General features: G+C 38.5%; 1 protein-coding gene across 1 annotated transcript in view; it reads left to right on the forward strand.

Moving 5' to 3' along the window:
- Positions 1-13,085, forward strand: part of LOC145358475 (protein strawberry notch homolog 2-like) — a 146,442-nt gene that overhangs the window by 85,327 nt on the left and 48,030 nt on the right. The window contains exons 8-13 of the mRNA XM_080212557.1: positions 533-693; positions 2,684-2,817; positions 3,663-3,753; positions 4,853-4,996; positions 6,590-6,725; positions 9,132-9,237. Of these exons, the coding sequence (XP_080068683.1) occupies positions 533-693; positions 2,684-2,817; positions 3,663-3,753; positions 4,853-4,996; positions 6,590-6,725; positions 9,132-9,237 (772 nt within the window). The remainder of the gene's footprint in view (positions 1-532; positions 694-2,683; positions 2,818-3,662; positions 3,754-4,852; positions 4,997-6,589; positions 6,726-9,131; positions 9,238-13,085) is intronic.

Consider the following 13,085-nt stretch of genomic DNA (forward strand, 5'->3'; position numbering starts at 1 on the left):
ACCTCACTCACCCATGCCCTGGTTTCCTCAATACTTGTCTATTCCAATAGCTTCCTTCCTTCCACATTTCATAAGATACAAGTCATCTGGAATGCCATGTACATCCCTGTCATAACTGTCCTTCGTGAGTTATGCTAACTTCCCAAATTCCAGGAAATCAATCATTTAAAATGATTGCCCTTAAGATCATTGTTTTGCCCCACCCTGCCAATAAATCCACCCATGCTTTCCTATAAATATGTTCCACTTTCCGCATGCTAGTTTAACAACTTGTTCTCTGCACCACCTTCAATGGTCACTCTTTTAAGTATTATTTTCCTGTTCTTTGGAACCGTCTACATTTGTGCCTTATTAGCACTCTTTCTACTAGAAACTTAATAAATGTACACATGTAAATTATTGTTGTAAAGCAAGTTCAGAAATTTGCTTTTAACAAATCCTGCTATTAAATTGACATATTGTTGAATTTGACTTATTGATGATTGTTTTAAAAATGGCAATAACTATGGCAATAAAATATTTTCACATGTAGCTAAAATTGGAATTAGCCATCCAGACAAAGTGGTTGAAACAAGTACTTTGTCAAGTGTGCCACCTCCGAACATCAGATACAAGCTTTGCTTTCCTGAAAAGACAATTTCAGAAGGTTCTTTGTCTGCACTACAACTAGAAGCAATCACTTACGCATGTCAGGTATGTTTATTCACTACATTTCTTTGGATTAACTAAAAGAACATTGTAGATGTGCTGTGGTTGATATTGATAAAATATTAAAATCTCCAATCAAAATATGATCTGAACATGATTGCTTATATATATGTTCTCAGTATATAGGTGACCTGGTAAGGCCACACTACTCCCATTCCTGTTTGTCCTAAGAAAGTGCTGGACCTTCTTGTTTTGTTGCGACTACAGTTTTCAAGCTACTAAATTGAGAGTCAGGCATATAGTGTTTGACCAAAGTCACGTGTAGGTGTGGTTAGTTCAATACCTTGAAGAACGTTAGTGAACCCATTGGGTTTTTTCCAACAATCTAGCAGCTTTCCTGTTAATTATTTCTGCTACCAGCTACCTAATTAATTTGTTTAATTATATCTTACAGCTTGTCAGTGGTAAGACTTTATAACCCTTCATGCAAAAGGCTGACAAAACAGCTAGCAATAAAGTACCTCTTTGCAGCCTTGTTTAAAGTGGGATTTGTTGCCAAGATTTCTGCATGTGCTTGTGGATACAGAACTTGAATAGGACTGACAGTGCAAAAGCCATTCTCTTAAATTATTAAATTCTGTTTAGGGACCCTATTTGAAACATTTTATATAAATTATGGATTTAATAGCACTAGTACAATGTCTTGTGTTGGAATAGATTCGTTCTAATTGGTAAATAGAGGGCATGTATTTAGAAGAGAGAATAGATTTGGAGAATTTTTTTACAGAGTTGGTTTGACTTGATTTTCCCCTACCAGAATCTTTTACAAATTTCTGGAAAGGCAGTAGGGTGCGTGTGTGTGTGTCCTGTTCACCATGCTGCTGCTGAGCCATAACACCAGAATGCATCTGGGATTGTAAGACTATCATCCATTGTTCTAAAAACCCATCTGCTTCACTAATGCCCTTCAGAGAAGGAAAATTGCTGCTCTGGCCTGGCCTGACCTACATGTGACTCCGGGCACACAAATTGATTCTCAACTCCCCTCTGAAATGGCCTTGCAGGCCACTCAGTTCAGGGACATTCATGGATGGGTAACAAATCCTTGTTTTGCCAGCGAGCTCCACGTTCCATGAAAGGGAAAAATTAAGAATGAAAATTGTGTAAAGCTGATCTGCAACAATCAGGTAGCAAGTTGAAAATTTACCCCAGTGTTTTTTCAGTCTGCTTTATAAAACTGCAAGCATGATCGCATTGTTAGTGGAACTGACAGGGAGGGTGCTCAACAATTGATTACAATAGAGTTAATTTAACTTCAATCAATTCAGTTGTTAATTTTGGATACTTCAGTGATACTGCGAAGACAGCTTTGTGCTAATTTATCCTACTCACCATTTAGCATGTTAAATCCATCAAACCAGTAACCCCATTGATGCCATTAGCTTTCACTTAAACAATAAATATTGAAATATAGTATTGATGTGCGTAATGATTTTTAAATTTTATTTTTAAAATTATGTTGATGGCTTAATCTTTAAAATGCAACGATTATGCCGTGGTTGTTGTGACGAGTTACTTTATTGTTTTCTCATTTTTCTCCCAAGGCACTAACTCATGTTGGGATATGGTTCAACAAGTGCCAGCCTCCCACTGGTACCTGGACCAAGTAGGCAATCCTCATGTGTGCACCTTGACTGTGAGTTTTGCCTGGCAATTCAAACACAGAGATATCATAGCCAAGCCTAATCTTGTCACTCACAACATCCACCCATGCATGATTTCTAGCAAAAGTCGTTGGATAGCAATCAGGGTGAAATCAGATTGCAGTACCCCAATTGCTATTCTAACCAGGATTAGTAAAGTCATATACACTAGGAAGAAAATCTAGGACCAAGTCATCCGTGCGACTCTACCATATTTGGTAGTGCATTTATCCATTGAGCCATTGGGAGGGTTTATTCTAACACTACTGTATGTACCATTGGGTTATTACTGTCTGTTGCCATTAAATCATGTTTCATTAATATCTTTTTAGCAACATGAAATTCTGTTGGAAAATAACCATCGTGCAGGATTTCTTATCGGTGATGGGGCTGGAGTTGGAAAGGGAAGAACTGTGGCTGGTATTATTTATGAAAATTACATAAAAGGCAGAAAAAAGTCATTGTGGTAAGTGTAAAGTATTTCATTTATTTATCAGTATCACAGGTAGGTTTACATTAACACCGCAGTGAAGTTATTGTGAAAATCCCCTAGTCAGCACACTGTGGCGCCTGTCCCGATACATTGAGGGACAGTTTAACATAGCCAGTGCACCTAACCAGCACATCTTTCGGACTGTGGGAGGGAAATGGAGCACCTGGAGGAAGCCCATGCAGACACAGAGAGAACGTGCAGACTCGGCACAGACAGTGACCCAAACCGAGAATCGAAACCAGGTCCCTGGCATTGTGAAGCAGCAGTGCTAACCATTGTGCAATTCTAGGAACTGATACCTAAAAATCACCACCTATTATAAAATTATTTTGTTAAGATCTAAAAATTAAACCAATGTGTTCATCATTTCCTTACTTTTAAAATATCTAAAATGTGAACAGTAGGGTGGTTCATACAGCATGTATTACCACAACTGCTCCATTTCCAGTCAGAAAAGCTTTCAATTTGAGAGAATTAATCTATTTTATGGCATGTCATTCATTGATTGCCCTATTATTTTATCTTATCATTTCACTGAAAGAATACTTTAATCACAGACATATTTTACACCCTGTAGCTAGTGAGACAAAATATGCGTAAAAATTTTAGCTGAATTGTGGAATAGACAGAATGAACGTCTCCTAGTCCTGTACATCTGGTACCTGAAAATAGTGTTTGTGATATCTGTACGTGAATGGCAAATAAATGATAAATTGCTGAATGACAAATGTAGATTAAAAAATGAAGCTAATTAAAATGTACTGTCGAAATGCATGCCAAACAATATGTTAATCGGATTCCGTTTTATCATGTTATAGGTTCAGTGTCTCCAATGACCTGAAATATGATGCCGAACGTGATCTTAAAGATATTGATGCTGCAAATATTCCAGTGCATGCCCTCAACAAGGTATGAATAGAAATCTAGGATCGGGTTTTTATGTAGAATCAAAAGTAATAATGCATTAGTATTTCAGGTCTGTTTTGAATTATCAGTGCAAAATATTAGAAGAAATCATGTAAGATTAGAAATGAGCTATTTTTCATTGTGAGTGAAAAGTACTTCAAAATATATATCTTGTTCTCCTCTTAGTTCACACACTGGGTTTAATTTTAACTGATAAAGGCTCTGACAAAGAGTCATCCTGACTCAAAACTTTTGGTTCTATTCCTACTGCACAAATGCCAACGGACCTGCTGAGGTTCTCCAGCGTTTTCCGTTCTAATTTTAACTGAACCCATCTGGTTCACAACCACCTGATATTAATCTTCCTTGATGTCATTGGGAAGTAAAACTGGGTGGAGTGTAAAACAGACGCTTGAACAAAACCTGTCAACCTTGAGATAGATTAGATTAAAATTTTCCCCTGGCTGAAAGGACACACTGCAGTGTTTAGCCTATCCACCAACTGGTGTGAAAGATTCTCTGAGTTATATTCTCCTCACCATGTGTCATGCACCTAATTAAACTGAAAATACTTATAAAGTATGTTATATTCCCTTGACCATGTTCATCGCAATGTGTTTTTAATTGTTAGCCTGAGTATCAACTATGGCTAAGTTGATAGCATCGTTGTTTATGCGTCAGAAGGTCCCAGATTCAAGTCTCATTCCACAGGTTTAACCTCAAAAAATCTAGGCTGGCACTCAAGTGCAGTACCGAGAGAATGCTGCGGTGCTGGAAGTGGTGTCTTTCAGATGAGACATTAAAACCAAAGTATGTATAAAATATTCCATAACCCTGTTTTGAAAAAGCAGGAGAATTGTCCTGACCAATGCCTATCCCTCAATCACATTACTAAAAGTATATCATCTGGTATTTACAATGTTGCTGATTATGGAAACTCGCTGTATGAAAATTGGTTGCTGTATTTGTGACATTAAAACTGCAACTATCACTAACAAATACTTAACTGACGGTAAAGCGCTCAGAATGTGGAGGGAGCTATATAAATGCAAATCTTTCTTTAATGCATCAAAATGTGATTTTTTTTTAAATTTGGTAATAGATAAAGTATGGTGATACAGCTACTTCTGAAGGTGTTTTGTTTGCAACCTACTCTGCACTAATTGGGGAAAGTCAAGCTGGTGGTCAACACAGAACAAGGCTAAAACAGATTCTGGACTGGTGCGGAGACCAGTTTGATGGTGTTGTATCCTTTAATAGTTAAAGTTCTGGGTTGGCTAATAACTAAATTACATAAAGCAGCACATCACTGACATGTTAAATAAACAACCTTTCAATATGATTTGATTAAAAAAAGTAAATCTCAAAATAATCTTAGGGTTTCTTTCAAAAAAGAGCATTGGCAATCAAATTGAAATATATTGTACATACCATTTATAAAATAAATGTGCATTTTTGTTGTTAATTGTCTTCTGGATTGCTGTAGTAGATTGTATGTAATTCAAGAATCAGAATCATAGAACCCTGCAGTGCAGAAAGAGGCCCTTCGGCCCATCGAGTCTGCACCGAACACAATCCCACCCTGGCCCTACCTACATATTATACCCACTAATCCCTCTAACCTACGCATCCCTGGACACTAAGGGGCAATTTCTTAGCGTGGCCAATCAATCTAACCTGCGCATCTTTGGACTGTGGCAGGAAACCAGAGTACCCGGAGGAAACCCAACAAGAACGTTCAGACTGATGATAACTGGGTGGTTATTCATGTTTCAGAGGCTAATGAATATTAAGGTAGACAACTTGGAAAGGATTATTTATCATGTCCGCAGATATAATAAGTCAGGCTGGGATAACCTGGCTGCAAGAGACAAAACTAATCGGTTATAAATACTTGCCATTTAGTGGGAAAGAGTTGCTTTAAACAAAGCTCTTTCAAAGCTAGTCTTTGTCATGAGATTCAAGAGGTGGCTAGATATAGTGCTTGGGGCGAATGAGATCAAAAGTTACGGGGAGAAAGCAGGATTAGGCTATTGAGTTGGACAATCAACCATGATCGTAATGAATGGTGTCAAATGGCCTCCTCCCGTTCCTAGCTTCTACGTTTCTATGGTTGGTTTCTGAGGGGAACAACTCTAAACTTTCAAATCCAATTTGGTAGAGAATTCTGTAGCCAAGAGCAATGTGTTTGAGGTAAATGGGTGCAACCTCAACTATTCCATCACCTGTTATGATTCCATCGAGGTTGAGGCAAACACAGGTTTTTGTCAGTGTTGTGCCAAAAAGATAAATTAACCTCTTTGCGTTTGTGAAAGCTCATGTCACAGAATGAATGCCTTGTTGCTTATGTATGTAAGGGTGGTGAGGGATTGGAATGCCCTGCCTGCTGCAGTTGTAAATGCGTCTAGTTTGGGGGCGTTTAAGAGATCTCTGGATAGGTTTATGGACGAAAAGGGATTGGTATAGGCTAGTGGGTCATTGTTTTTGTAACTGGTCGGCGCAACATCGTGGGCCGAAGGGCCTGTTCTGCGCTGTAATGTTCTATGTTCTATGTAACAATAATCTCCGCTCTTCAGCTGATCTCTCTGAAACTGTTTTGAAGCTTTTCTAAGATGGGTGAAAAGGTGCTGAATAAATGCAAACCCTTTTTCCCATCTGTCTTTCTGATTATGAAAACTATTTGATTTCATTTATTATCATATATATTAGTATACAGTGCAAGGTATTGTTTCTTGCGTGCTATACAAAGCATACTGTGCGTAGAGAAGGAAAGGAGAGAGTGCAGCTACAGTAGTTCGTTAGATCTTTTGGGTCTTCCTTGACTATTTTTGCCTCTTAGATTGTATTTGATGAATGTCACAAAGCGAAAAATGTCTGTGTGAATGGCAGTACCAAATCCACCAAAACAGGCCTGGCTGTACTAGAGCTGCAAAATAGTCTACCACTTGCACGAGTTGTCTATGCAAGTGCCACAGGTATTGAACTATTACTGAAAAAAAAGGTTTTTTGTGTGTGTTAGGCACTGAAAGCAATGTACTATGTAAGCATGTTATGTTATTAGTGCATCAAGATTCTTCAGTAACATTTTCAGTGAGACTGTTCCTCGTTCCTGAAATAATTACTTTATCTACATTTTCTCAATTTTAACAAGATCTAACAAGAACCCCATGTTGACTGGCTATCAATTGTTTGGACTACTAACTAACTATATACGAACATTGTACAGCATCAAAACAATAATACATGGGTAGGGGGAGATGGAAGAAAGAATTCGTTCATATAGCATCGCTTCTAACATGTCATTGTAGTCTCGCATGCTGCTACCTGTCAGCCTTTCTGCATTAATAGCATTGAGTCTCTATATGCCATCTGCCCCAGGGAATTGATGAAATTTGTATCATGCCACAGTGGTATAATTAATTTCTTTTTAAATGTTAGTTTTTTTTTAATGAATATGAAATTTCATCCTGAGTTAATTAAAATGGAGAGTTATTAAATTAATTTATCACAGCAAATTCTGACATTTCTTATTACCCATGCATTTTATGTTTCTGTTACTTGCTTCCTCTATTGGCTTTTCCTGTGTTCCATGGGGGTACCACAAAGTTGGTTGATCATCTTCATATTAACCATTGTTTTTGAATTTGGCAGGTGGTTTTAGAGCCAGATGTCTTTCCTGCCACAAAGCTTCCCTTGATTTATCTGGGTTAGGGATCAGCTTCAATTCACACTGGCATGTCTGCACCAGTTTTATTATTTATTTTCATTAGTGTCACAAATAAGCTTACATTAACACTGCAATGAAGTTATCGTGAAAACCCCCGAATCACCACACTCCGGCACCTGTTCAGGTACAGTGAGGGAGAATTTAACATGGCCAATGCACCTAACCAGCACGTCTTTCAGGCAGTGGGAGGAAATCAGAGCACCCAGAGGAAATCCACACAGACTCGAGAAGAAGGTGCAGAGTCCGCACAGACAATGATCCAAGCTGGGAATTGAATCCCAGTCCCTGGCACTGTAGGGCAGCAGTGCTAACCGCTGTGCCATCACCTCGCCCAGTGTCTGAGTTATTTTATATTTCCCTGCTATCTTTAAAGAGCACACAAGAAATGTAATTTTTTTTGTCTTCCCTGTTCCAGGTGAATTTTAGCCATTGATGGAAACTTTTTTTTATTGTTGCTGTGGAAATCATACTCCCAAAGTAAGGGGTTAAAATAGTAGAAGCAACTTTTCAAATATAATAATTGCCTAGGTTTATCTTTTCCAAAAAAGACAAGAGAAATCTAATCTGGCCAATTACCATCCATCGACCCATTCTCAATCCGCATCAACAATGGTGAAAGCCGTCATAGAAGGTGACATCAAGCAGCATCTAAATAGTAATAAGCTGCTCATCGATACTCCATCTGGACTTTTGTCAGAGTCCCTAGGCTCCAGCCCTCATAGGAATTTTCTTCTTTAGTCTAGACTGGTGAGGTGAGAGTGCTGGCTCTTGATATCAAGGCAACATTTGGCTGAGTGTGGCACCCAGGGAGCCTTAATAAAATTGAAGCCAGTGGGAAATTATCTCAGTGATTTTGTAGTGAAAATGTTAATGTATTAAATATTTTTCCTCCTTCAACTGAAGCTGATATTATCTCATGACAAAGTTGCATAAACCTTTGGCACAAATTATCAATATCACAACATCCACCGTTTTAATCACTATTGTCAGAATTACACTCCCTGAAAATTTTGAACATTGATTATCCATTGTATTGTTCACCCCTCCTTCAGTTTATGCCTTTAAGTGCTTTTAGCTTTGTATATTTACATGTAACGGAGAGATGTTTGCATAGTGGTAATGTCACTGGACTAATAATCCAGAAACTTTGGCTAATGTTCTGGACACATGAGTTAAAATCACACCATGGTAACAGGTGGAACTTAAATACAATTTTTTTTTTAAATGTGGAATTGAAAGCTACCCACAGCGATAGTAACAGTAAAACTATCATTGATTGTTGTAAAAACCCATCTGATTCACAGTTGTTCTTTGGGGAGGAAAATCTGCTGTCCTTATCTGGTGTGGCCTATGTGGAACTCCGGATCCACGCTAATGTGGTTGAGCCTTAAATAGTCTCTGAAATGGCCCAGCAACCCACCCAGTTCAGGGACTATTAGCAATGGGCAACAAATGCTCGATTTGCCAGTAACGCCCAATGTCCCATGAAAGAATTTTTTTTTAAGATGTTGGTAAGCAGTACAGAGAAAAATGAGAAACTAAATGTTGAGAAAATGGCAAACTTTCACTTCATGTATCTGGAATGATTATTATTTGTTACAAAATGTTTCTACTGGAGTTGCTTCAAATGCTTTTTTAATTTTTAAATATAAAGGTGCCTCAGAACCAAAGAACATGGCTTATATGTGCCGTTTAGGTATTTGGGGAGAAGGCACACCCTTCCGCCAGTTTGAGGATTTCCTTCATGCTATTGAGAAACGGTGAGTACATTTAAACCTGAAGGAAAAGTACAAATCCTTCGTATTACTACTGGCGGCAATTAGTTAAGCCTTTAGGGAACTGTTAGTCCATTTAAAACAAATTGACACGGTGGCATACTAGTTGGCACAGCTACCTCACAGCACCAGGGATCCGGGTTCAATTCTGGCCTTGGGTCACTACCTGTGTGGAGTTTGCACTTTCTCCCAGTATCTCTATGGGTTTCCTCCCACACTCCAAAGATGTGCAGGATAGATGGATTGGCCATACTAAATTGCTCATTAGTGTCCAAAAATGTGTAGAGTAGGTGAATTAGCTGTAATAAACGTGTGGTGTTAGGAATAGGGTGAGAAGCCTTAGTAAGATGCTCTTTCAGAGAGTCGGTGCAGGCTTAATGGGCCAAATGGTGACCTCCTACATTGTAGGAATTCTGTGATTCAGGACAATGAACAGAGGAAAATGAGTGCAAAGAATGAGAGTCCTTGTTTGTTTGTGCACAAATCTTTGAAGGTAGCAGAACAGGTTAACAAAGCACTTGATAAAACCCATGTGATCCTGGGCTGAGCTAAGAAGTTATGCTAAATCCATAGGAAACACTAATTCGGCCTCAGCTGATGTGTCATGCCCAGTTTTGGGCATCACACTTTTGGAAGAACCTGAAGGTTATGGCAGGGTTGGAGAAGAGATCCACTAAATTGCTTTATGAGTTGACTTTTATAATTATGAAGGGTTTAGATGGCGCAAATGCAAAGAAACTGTTTCCAATGCCTGAAGGCTTGATAACCATAAGGAACAGATCTTAAGGATATTGGCAAAAGAATCAGAGGCAACATGAAGATGATTTCTTATTAAATCTGAGAGGTAAGATTTGGAATGCACTTCCTGATAGAGTGATGGATATAGTTTCAACGTTAGCTTTCACAGAGGAATTGGAGAAATACTTTAAAGGAAAAAAATGCAGAAGCATGGGGGAATAGTGGGAAAGTGGGACTAACTGAACTGTTCATAGAATCATAGAATCCCTACAGTGCAGAAGGAGGCCATTTGGCCCATCAAGTCAGCACTGACAACAATCCGACCCAGGCCTGATCTTTGTCAGCAAACATACCTTCTGACCTCCTGACTCTAAGGGGCAATTTAGGATGGCCAATCCGCCTATCCTGCATATCTTTGGATTGTGGGCGGAAACCGGGGCACCCAGAGGAAATCCACACAGACACAGGGAGAACATGCAGACTCCACACAGAGAGTGATCCAAGCCGGGAATCGAACCCGCGTCCAGGTGCTTCGAGACAATTGTGCTAACCACTGTACCACCATGCCACCCTTCTTTGAAAGAGCTGGTGGAATGTAATGGCCTGCTTCTGTGCTGTACTGTTTTATGATCCTGTGTATGTCATATGAATGTTTTAACTATTTGTGCCCTAAAATCCACAACAAACTTCAACGCTCAATTTCTTCATTGTACACCAAGCACAGCACATGCCCCATGAGGATCAGGTAAATTTCACAATAAATTTCATTCATCATTCTCTAAGCAATGTGGAAGGTGGACAAAATTAAAATACTGTTGTGATGAAAACAAAAATCACTTCCAATGATTTTACAAGGCAGGTGATGGAAAATCAGCAACCCCATTTTTGACCATCTCATTTCCTTTTTGGAAAAGGGAAGACCACCCCGAAAAGAATGAATAATGATATTGTGAGAATATCATGACCCACAAGTCTTTCAGTATTCTACTGGAGACATATACCTCAATTTCATCATCATTACTGGATAAACATCCAGGAATTTCCAGTGTAATGTCACAGTGAGAGCAGCAGCACAAGAGTTGCAGCCGGTCAAGGGGAAACACCACCACTACTGAAGACAAATAAAGGCCACAAGTTAGGTTTGAAAGATTGTGAAACAAAAGCAGAGAAGGGCAAAGAGATTTAGTGTCACCTAGCTCTTGAGCATAAATCGGATAAAATTATCTCTTGTGACTTCATATTCTCCAGAATTAATTTGGCCATGCTGCTAGCTCTGCAGTGTTATATTTATTGCTCACTGTGTGATTTAGCACTTTGAGTTTTTAAGACTCCATCCATACATCTTGATCTGACTGTCCTGCTCCAACACATTACGGAAAACTCAAATTCCCAAGATCCAGCTCCACCTTATTCTACATTTCATAGTTAATTGAAAATTGGAATTTTTAAAAGAATTGATAAAATGCCTTAAGTATCAGACAAGCACAGACTATTTGGGTCAAAGGGCTATTTATTTTATGTAAAGAAAAGCAAAGTGCTGGAAATACTCCCACATCGGGCAGCGTCTGTGGAAAAAGAAGCAGTTTGCATTACTGTAAGATGACCTTTTTCAGAACATCATACCAATTGTTTAAATGCTCCTTTCCGAATATGAGTTCTGTTTGATGTGGGAAACTGTGTGTTGGTGCAGTAGGAGTAATTTCCAATGCATTGCACCAGACTGGTTATATGCAGATTGATGCTCTACACTTAGCACATTATGTTACTCATTTAGCTATGACATTCAGTGGGGAGAACCCTCTACTAATCTCCTGGGTGTTGTGGTTCTCGAGATAGGGGAGTCCAGAGGAAAGTGTTTCCTAAAAATAAAAGCTGTGTTTGAAAAGCTATGTTGCAAGCGTCTGCAATTCTATATTGGTAATAATGGTGGAGTTTGATGGTTATAAATTATATACAATGCATAACCCTGTACTGTGAACAATGGGTAAGGAAAAAAGTTTACATTGGAAGTAATGTGAACTTCCAATTTCCTGATTGAAATTGAAGTCCATTCCAGTAATTTACAGTCAGTGTTATGTCAGGTGCTCAATTTGAATTTTCAAATATTTAATTGCAAGTAGTATTTATCCTTTATGAAATTATTGTACATTTCAATTGCAATGTACTCTGATGAATAGTATGCTGAAACAATTGGTTCTTTATCATAGTTGCAGTTATACTGGCAGTGTTGCATTTTTGAGGGTTTGGTTCATTTTAGGAGGAGTTATGGTTATATTATCTAGTGGTGTGGCCTGTGATAATTGTCCTAGGCTGATCTGGGATAGGCATTGCTAGTCTGCTTTCGTTCCATGGATGCGACTTGGGCTGGTGAAACGAAGATTGAAGTTTGTATTTCCAGGAAATTAGTACGGTATTGGAGACTCTCAAAAAAAATGAGAATTAACGTTCATACAGTTATTGATAGTGATGATCAGTGGCAGAAAGCAAAGGAACTTTTTCTTTCAAAATGTTAGATTCTCCATTGGTTTGGACTTAGTTTCTAAATAGATGAATGATCTGGATTTGGGAATTGAGAGAACTCTTAACAAAATTTACAAATGACATCAAATTGCAAATGACGTGAATTGTAGCAAACGTTGAAATGCTGCAGGCTGACATAGAAAGACCAGGAGGATTGGCAGTTGCAACTCAATGTAGAAGGATATCACTCAATTTTAGAAGTTGGAAAAGGACATATACGTTGAATAGATAAATTTTAAATGGAGAAGGGAAGCAGAGGGTCCTTGATACTGGAGTTTGAGGCATCCATCATAGGAAGGACATAATAGTGCCAAAAATGCTTTTATGTAGATGCACAAGGATGTAACCAGGAATGAAAAGTTACAGTTATGATAGATACAGGGACAATGTCTCAAATCCAACTATCTGAAAATCAACAGTGCCCAATTATCAGATGTTTTATTAAGTTACTGTGAATGTATTGTTGTTATTATTATCAATGACTAAAATAACTTATCAGCCAGTTGGGGTATCTCTGCTGCATTAAGCATGGTGGCGCAATGATTAACCATCCGACTGACTATTGACCTAGCCCA

Source organism: Carcharhinus amblyrhynchos, chromosome 26 (assembly GCF_965287045.1).
Source record: "Carcharhinus amblyrhynchos chromosome 26, sCarAmb.v2.hapA, whole genome shotgun sequence".
NCBI lineage: Eukaryota > Metazoa > Chordata > Chondrichthyes > Carcharhiniformes > Carcharhinidae > Carcharhinus > Carcharhinus amblyrhynchos.